The sequence below is a fragment of the Zea mays genome, chromosome 10, assembly GCF_902167145.1.
Source record: "Zea mays cultivar B73 chromosome 10, Zm-B73-REFERENCE-NAM-5.0, whole genome shotgun sequence".
Classification (NCBI taxonomy): domain Eukaryota; kingdom Viridiplantae; phylum Streptophyta; class Magnoliopsida; order Poales; family Poaceae; genus Zea; species Zea mays.
In genome coordinates, this window is record NC_050105.1 from 151,106,037 (window position 1) to 151,115,196 (window position 9,160).

At 49.6% G+C, this 9,160-nt stretch overlaps 1 protein-coding gene across 1 annotated transcript; it reads right to left on the bottom strand.

Annotated features, from left to right (window-relative positions):
• Positions 1-99: 99 nt before the first annotated feature.
• On the bottom strand, positions 100-3,306 carry LOC100192365 (putative leucine-rich repeat protein kinase). The gene is made up of 2 exons (NM_001137545.1): positions 859-3,306; positions 100-789 (listed from the first exon to the last, which is right to left on the bottom strand). The coding sequence occupies exons 1-2, from the start codon at positions 3,197-3,199 to the stop codon at positions 254-256; spliced, it is 2,877 nt and encodes a 958-aa protein (NP_001131017.1). The 5' UTR covers positions 3,200-3,306; the 3' UTR covers positions 100-253.
• Positions 3,307-9,160: the final 5,854 nt, after the last annotated feature.

Genomic DNA, 9,160 nt, shown 5'->3' on the forward strand with positions numbered 1-9,160 from the left:
GATGCCTACCACCAATGCAAAAAAAAAATCATGTATCTACAAAGCAGAGCAGAGCAGAGCAGGAGAGGAAGAAGCACAGGCAAAGCAGAGCAGGAGAAGAAGAAGAAGCACAAGGTTGTGCACATGGACGACGATCCCATGTACTGCTTTCTTTTGTACCTACAGCAACGAATGTGCGAAAACAGGCAAGGGAGGGACCGGGAGACGAGAGACATTTGAGAGACACATGGATGCATGCATTGCATGCATCCGATCACCGGCCATCGGCCGAGGTGAAGGACTCGGCGAAGCCGGCGGGGCGGGCGGGGATGCTGCCCTTGCTGTCGTCCAGGCTCATGACGCTCCCGCCGCCGTCCGTCAGGCCGCCGGCCTCCGCGTCCTGCCAGCTCTTCACCATCTGCAGCAGCGGCAGGTGCAGGTCGATGCCCAGGTAGTCCTCGGCCTCGTCCTTCACGGGCCTCCACTTCTCCACCATGGGCACCAGCACGTTCACCGCGTGCCCCATGTCCGGCCGCTGCGACGGCTCCCGGGCCGTGCAGTGCCCCGCCAGCTCCGCGATCACGCCGATGCTCTCCATTGTCTCGCCGTCGCCCACGTCCAGGGCCGGGTCGATCGCCGCGCGCAGCTGCTCCGCGTCCTTCCGTATCTGGCTGAACCAGTACGCCAGGTGCCGGGTCTCCTCGCCCTCGCCCACGCGGCTGTCGTCGATGGCCGTCGTCCCTGTTATCAGCTCCAGCAGCACTACACCGAAGCTGAACACGTCTGCTTTCGTCGAGATCTTCCCGGTAACTGCAGCAGCAACATGATCAAACCTACCCAAAAAACAAAACAAAATTTTCTAGAAATCAATTTTTTTACCTGCATACTCAGGAGCCAAGTACCCGAACGTCCCGGCAAGTCTGGTCGCCACAGAGTAGTTCCCATCCGGCGCATCTTTCATGAGCCCGAAGTCCGCCACCTTGGCCCGGAAGTCGTCGCCGAGGAGAATGTTCGCTGACTTGAGATCCCTATGTATGAAGCGGTGGTGCCCCAGGTTGTGCAGGTACTCCATCCCACGGGCAACATCCAGGGCGATGTTGAGACGCTTCTTCCACGAGAGAGGCTCCAGCTGCAACTGTTTCCAGTGGAACAGGTGCTTGCTCAGAGCCCCGTTGGGCATGTACTCGTACACCAGCAGCCTCTCGTTCCCTTCGATCGCGTATCCCAGTATCGACACCAGGTTGCGGTGCCGGACCTTGGTCAGGACGGCGATCTCGGCCTGGAACTCGTCCAAGGCCTTGTTGCTCACCGCCACGGCCTCCATCCTCTTCACCGCGATCATGGTGCCGTCGTGCAGCTCCCCTCTGTAGACCACCCCAAATCCCCCACGGCCAAGCACATTGTCCTGGGCGAAGTTCCTGGTGGCGCCACGGAGGACCTGCACCGCGATCACGAAACTTCCGGCCTCCACCACGTGCACGTCGCCAGCCTGGCCGCTGCTGCTCCCGCTATGGGACGTGCCGCTGCTGCTGCCGTCGTCGTTGGTGGCCACCACGATCTTGGCCAGGTTGTCCGGATCAGAGCTATTACGGGGATGCACCACCACGGAGGCTGCCTGCGGCGGCACCGACGCTCTTCTCTTGCACAAGAACACGGCGCCCACGGAGACCAGTGCGACCACGCTCACCGCGACTGGAATGGTTGTGCCCAGCAACACAGCTGATGAGGCCTTCTTCCCACTCCCAGGGATCCCCCCTGCACTAGTATTACCCCCAGCACCAGCAGATGCGCCAGGCGTAGGACGAGGCCGCGGGGACTCGCCGTTTGGCTGCGCATCCGTTGGCTGCGTATCCGTTGTGTTGAAGCTGAGATTGCCGGTGACGTTCACATCCACGGTGGGACTGAATGCGGGCAGCGGGCCATACAGGTCGTTCATGGACAGGTCCAGCTTCTGGAGCGAGGCCAGCCTGGTGAGGCTGTCCGGCACTCGGCCGGTGAGGTTGTTCCCGGCGAGGTTCACTTCGGAGAGCGTGGTGACGTTGGCGAGGCTCTGGCTGACGGTGCCGTTGAGGCCGTACCCCGGCAGGTTGAGCATAGTGACCTTGCCCTGGACGCAGGTGACGCCGAGCCAGCCCGCGCAGGGGTCGTTCCCGGACCAGGTCCCGACCAGCCTGTTCGGGTACTGCACCTCGGCGAGGAAGTGCAGCAGCGCCATGACCTCCGGGGCGCAGGCTTCCCCGGGTTTGGCGGCGCAGAACTCGTTCCCGGAGAAGGTGAAAGTGGGGGCCTTGAGCGCCGGGACGGGGCCCAGTAGGTTGTTGTTGTCGAGCTTGAGCTCCCGGAGCGCGGGGAGCGCGGCGAGGCCGGGCGGCAGGAGGCCGAGGAGCTGGTTGTTGTTGAGCCTGACGGTGTAGAGTTCCTTGCAGCTGGCGATGGCGTCGGGGACCGGGCCGGAGAAGTCGTTGCCGTGGAGCCAGAGCTCCTGGAGGCCGGTCATGGTGGCGACGACGTCGAGGGTGCCGGAGAGCTTGGCGTCCCCTTGCTGGTTGTTGAGCCACAGCCTCTGGATGGCGGAGCCGTTGAGCGCGGCGGGGACGGGGCCGGAGAGGTTGTTGTAGGAGAGCGTGAGGTTCTGGAGGCCCGTGAGGCGGGCGAGGGAGTCCGGGATCCCGCCGGTGAGGCTGCAGTTGTCGAGGGAGAGCGCCTGCAGCTGCAGCGACGAGTCGGCGAGGCCCCGCGGGAGCGTCCAGCCGCCCTGGGACGCGTTGAGGCGCGGGTTGTTGGCGAGCGAGATCTCGAGCAGGTCGGCGAGGCCGTCGAAGAAGTCGGGCGGGATGGCGTCGAAGTCGTTGTCGTTGAGGAAGGCGCGCTGGAGGGACGCCATGCCCCGGAAGGACGGGAGCGCGCCAGAGAGGCTGTTCCCCTGGAGGCTGAGGTCGCGCAGCGCCGCGAGCGAGGGGAGCGACGGCGGGAGCGTCCCCGCCAGGCCGGCGTTCTTGAGGTCGAGGTTGTCGACGCGGCCGGTGCGGTCGCAGGAGACGTGCGGCCACGCGCACGCGTCCCCGTCGTCGGGCCACCCCAGCGCGTCCGGGTTCGTCAGCGATTTCCGAAGGTCCTCCAGCGCCGCCTGGTCCGCCGGGTGCGTGGCCCCGCGGGCGAGAGTGGTGGCGGCGGCGGCGGCGAGCAGGATGATGGAGAGGGCGAGGGCGGCGGCGTCCATGGCGGAGGGGACGGGGAGAGCATTGAAGAGTGGGAGGAGGAGAGGAGGGGATTCGCTTTCCCTCTCTGCTGCTCGCCTCTTGGACTAGCTTGGAGTGTTGGGGAAGGAGAGAGGGGGGCTGCTGAATGCTGGTAAATCAGAGGGGGGCAAGGAATGTCGCCGCTGATCTGCTCAACGGTGGAAACACCGCCCATTCGTCTCCTTGATTACAGGGATTTGCTTCGAGATTGCCAAATATTAAGGCATGTTTGGTTCGTTACCTCAATTGCCACACTTTGCCTAACTTTTCTGCCTAAGATTAGTTATTCAATTCGAACGACTAACCTTAGGCAAAGTGTGGCACATTTAGGCACAAACCAAACATGCTCTTAATCTGCCTCCGGTCCGGTGTAGTAGTAGTAAGTGTAATTATAACTGCTTTATTTAATCATGGAGTAGTAGTACAAATCAAGCAAGTGATTGCTACTAAATTAGTAGGATTTAGAGTAGCACCACAGCAGCATGGGATGTTTTTCGTGGGTTCATTCATTATCTTCCTCCATCCATGTAATAATAATGTGCTGTGCCGTGCGTGATGACAGCTGACAAGCAATGTCTCTCTCTTCCTGTCTCGCTGGCTTCACGCCATTCCTGTTGATCGTACCAGTCATCACCTAAATAAACTGAGCTAATTAACCGCTAATTAGGTGGTTTTGTGAAGGTCAGCATCCTGATTCCGTCCAACAGCGTTATTTTAGTTCTGACAGAAAAGAAAAAGAACTTGAGTTTGCCTCTCTTTTCTTTTTCATCTTTCAGTTGGGCGTTGAGCCTCTCTCTCTTTTTTTCTTTTTCTATGCCCGGCTCCGGTAATTATGACCATGCGTGTCTCCTCTCCCTTTTCACAATCACATGAATGCCTCTCTATTGTTTACTACTCGTACTTGACCGCTTGCTTTATACTCCGTGCCGTAGCAGCAGCAAGTCACCCGCTTCCCCCCTCAAAAAAAAAGTACCACATTTAACATCTTAGTCGTACTATTATACGGTCTTGATTGATGTTCTTGCAGCATAATCCAGCATTAAACAGGAGCAATTACACTTAACATGTTTCCTTCTTTGCATTTTTTTTGGCAATTTAGATAACAATTAAATCTTTCCATTACGACCCCTTCCAGTTGAGAAGGTATTCTTCCTAGTTGTTTTCAGTGGCTAATGTTACAAACTAAGATTGTATAAATCTATGAGACATAACTCATTTTCAGACTTTAGCAAGTTCGGTTGGCTAGTTGCTGCAACTGTTCGAACTGCTACGACTATAATCTATAAAGACAAAATATTGTAGAATACATAGCCGTATCCAGATTAAAGCCACGCCAAGCAAACATAGTGTTTATAAAAAGCTAATACCACAGTTTTCTTTTTCTTTTTTCTAAAAAAATCAAGCTGGCTGGTCTAAGCAGACAGCCCACCCAGACCCAGAGGACAAGGGGCAGGACCATGTGGGCGCATGATTCTGCTTACCGGTCCTGGAGAACAGCGGCTACACAGACAAAAAGAAGGCCACTTTGATTGATTTGTCTCATCACATGCCGTGCCGACTTTTTTTTTTTCTTCTTCTTCTTTCCCTTGGACGAAGAAGAAGAAGCGGCTCTGCGGCTGATCGGTACCGAATGGACATTGAGCACAAAATTGCTCCAGCAGTTCCTTGGTTGGCATATATGCTGACAATTTTGTATCGCAGTGGCAGATCCATGGATTAACATGAAATTGAATCATTCTTCAGTCCTGTAGGCACTCTGTCTGCCAGCTTCAAATGCTTTGGAGATCCACAAACTTTTCTAAATTGTAGCTTCCAAGCTTCTTTGCTTAACAAAGTATCGTCAATCTGTTCCATGCGGCACGATACCAAGAGGCGTATGTAGCCCACGGACCAGGCCACGGCATGGGCCCTTCAATTACTCCCTTCTATATGGGCCTGGACAAAGGAAACAGTTGCCGGCCCGTCCGATATCCTCTGGCCCTGCCACTGGTTGGTGGTGCTAGCCCACCTCCGACAATGTTCGGAGTGGATTGAAGTGATTGTAGGGATTAAATTTCTTCTTAGTTAGAATTAAATAGAAATGGATTTAATCTTCTCAATCTGCTTTAATCCCTGTGTAACCGAATAAAACCTAACGGGTTGATTTTGTCTGCTCGTTTTGTCTTGCAGACGAGGACAACGCAAGAGGCAAAGACGAAGGGATATGTATAGGCTAGAAAATGTGGGGGTGTAACTATGATACATGTAAATGCAAGCTTATTATTCTCTGAGTAGTCATGGACTAAATAACATAACGAAGATATCACACTTATATGGAAAGGTTTATGAGCAAACCGTTAGCCAATCATACTTACATGATAAAGAACAATTAGTTTTTAAACATCCTCACTTCAAGAAACGCATTAAATATTCCGACACAAATATTATTGTTTCCCGGTTCTAGAAACCACGACACATACTTTTCTAAATTGTAATCTGTTCCATGCGGGCCGATAGCAACAGGCGTATGTAGCCCATGGACCAGGCCACGGCATGGGCCCTTCAATTACTCCTTTCTATATGGGCCTGGACAAAGGAAACAGTTGCCGACCCATCTGATATCCTCTGGGCCTGCCACTGGTTGCTGGTGCTAGCCCACCTCCGACAATGTTCGGAGTGGATTGAAGTGATTGTAGGGATTAAATTTCTTCTTAGTTAGAATTAAATAGAGATGGATTTAATCTTCTCAATCTGCTTTAATCCCTGTGTAACCGAAAAAAACCTTAAGGGCTAGTTTGGGAACACTAATTTCTCATGGGATTTTCATTTTCTCAAGGGAAAATGAACTAATTTCCCTTGGGAAAATGAAAATCCTATAGGAAATTAGTGTTCCCAAACTAGCCCTAACTGGTTGATTTTGTTGAGAACTACGTTACCACGGATCACCAGATCCGCTCCCTTCCCTTCCGTCAGCAGTAGAGGCGCGAGAAGTTGTGGAAGACCCGTCTCCCTTCCCATTAGCACGACAGAGGAAACACAATAGACACGATGTAGGGTTGGGCCTCTGGCCTCTTTCTCTTCTATATTCCATATGAGGGGTACAGGTTCTATATATAGAGACGCGATAGCCCTCAGGGCTATATTCGGTATTTGCCCACATAACCCTTCATTAGGGTTTCTCAACACTCCCCCTTGGGCGAATACCGCTACCAACACATGCCTCGTTAAAACTCCAAAAAACCCAGTGGGAAAAATATGGAGAAAGAGTGCATGATGATACAAATTGCATTTGCACTTTGTTGCCTCGTTAAAAACCTCATGTGAGAAACTTCAAGAAAACTCACCAAGGGAAAAAGAGTACAACAGCTGTCATCGGGACAGATTTCGATCCTCTGGGATCTAGATTCTACCGAATCTTCTACAAAGGCTAACTTTAGAAATGTGCTCCCCATGATCCTTGCAAAACTGTATCAATATGGCAAAATATTTTCTTCTGGAAGTATATGCACATATAGATTTAGCAAACAGATTGCATATCCTTGCAAAGATTATTTCAGGAACTTCATCTCAACTCACTTCTAGGATACATGAGGTAAGTGCACGTATCAACATAAATAAGCCACTTCAACTAGTGGTGTTCGATCGACCAGATCTACATATTTGATAGAAACTTCCATAAAGGTTCACATATAGATCATCAAGCTGACGCCTTCAGGGCATAGAATATGACATTTATTGTCACACGATTGTGATCAATATAAGCATTCGCTCCCCCTGACGATGACATATGTCAAAGTCGTTATCCCTCATAACTCAAGCATATTCTTCAAGATATATATCACATTGTTCATCTGGAATAACGAGAATGGATGAGGTTGGGGTGCTATCATTTTCTATCTTACACCACAATTTATACATAGTTTTGCAAAGCAAATAACATGTCCTTCAATAGGACTTAGGGGATAATATAGTTGCAATAGTACATATTCTAAATATGACACATCGCTCGAGGCGTTCATCCATTGCAACATCTATGATGGTGTCACAAAAGTCCATCTAAGATCGTAATCCATCAGGGATTTTTCATCGATCAGATACATCGTTATAGTCTGTCATTCTGGCACAATGGGGATATTTTGCCAGTAACACCTAAACCTTATAGGTTTCTGCCATCAGGGCTTTAGAGGATACCGTAATTCCACATCTAGTGGAAATTACCATGAGTAAAACTCATGGAATGCACATGTGCTTATTCGGTGAACTTTAAGTCCTTTGGTACCTCATCTTATTCCTTTTCGGGTCTGTATGGGTCTTTATCCCTTTATAGGGATTATCAAACTTTGGTGTTCAATACAAACTTTGTTTCTTCTGGATAGGTTCCATCTGGGAACGATAGTCTCAACTACGAGATATTCTCCCTACATAGGAGAGTGATCATTCATCAGGAATGTATTATTCGGTATGAGATTTATATGTTGCATATTTATAATTCAAATATATGAGTCCTCCTAGGATCTCATAACGGATCTTCAGAATCCTATTAACTGCATATTTTAATTCATGCCATTTGCCAGATATATTACATAGCGGAACAGTGTTTATTCAACACATATGTGGGATGGGTCTCTCACAAGACCACTTGAACCATCGCATTCACCACACATTATTTCAATAGTGCCCATAAATGTCCGAACTTCAAGCTCGCGACTTTCATTTTGCGATTATTGGTTCAGCCTCGATTGCATTTATCAATGACCCGATAAGAGAGCTTAAAGCACTCATGCCTAGGACTTTGTTTTGGATCCATTTGCAATCTAGAGAGGCAATATAGGTGTCGACATATTTGTCTCCCACATTTAATAATGATCTCCGTTATTTCCCAAAACGAAAGATTCATTGTTCCGTATTCCCAGCACAATGATATTGCGCGCATTGCTAGGAATTTCATCATCAAGATGAACCTCTTCGTGAGGCAAATCACCAGCAGGGCAAGTTCATCGGAGGAGAGTTATTACAGACCACGTGAATCTGCAATCAGAACCTATGCTTTGACTAAGGCCAATAGATCATATTCGCAGGCGTCCCCGAGAATAGATCAAATGCCAATAAGTCAAATGTGGATATGATATTAATCCCGGGTATATCCACATCTACATCAGGTAGAAGCATTCAAACCAATATGGTTACTCCTCAACGATTTCTGGCAAACTCCATATACACAGGAGTACACACCGAACGACAGGTTTCAGTTTGGCTTTTGTGCGTTTAATAGAATATTGAGGCATTATACTATATGGGCATTCCTCCCCCTAATGCCGAGATGTTCTAAAAGCATACAGATAAAATCCCCAACCACAATCAGCCAGTTGTGGCCAATGTATGCTATGTGGTGATTTATTTGGGAAATCTTACGCACATTACAGATAGGGGTTTTATGCAGTGAGCATTGGACTTAGATTAATGTAGTGGCATGAATACTACATGTTTGTCCTTCACATGAAGGGTTAGTCTCAACATCCAGCGAGACTCGCAACAACAAGTTGCTTCATGGTTACAATTCTGCAAACTTATTGTTATTATTACCAAATGCATAGTCAATCATTAAGATTTAGACTGATATACGCAACACTATTTTATGCATAAGGGTCCCTCAGAGGCTCATGCACACCATTCGTCGTTTGGAGCTAGTAGTTGACTTCAGATCAACAACTAAAATGACCATCAGGGTCTAGCGCTCACAAGGACATTCACTGGTTGCATTGTGCTTTCAAGCACATAGGAGAATATGTGCGTATATAATGGTGGTAAAGTGCACGACATCAGGCCAATGCTGCCAAGCAGAAATTTTTATATGCAGAGATGTATAGTCCAGCTCGTTTTATTATTGCCCATGGTTTACCCAATTACTCATACCGATATGAAATTGGGTATCAATGTATGCAACATTTTTAGGTATAATAATT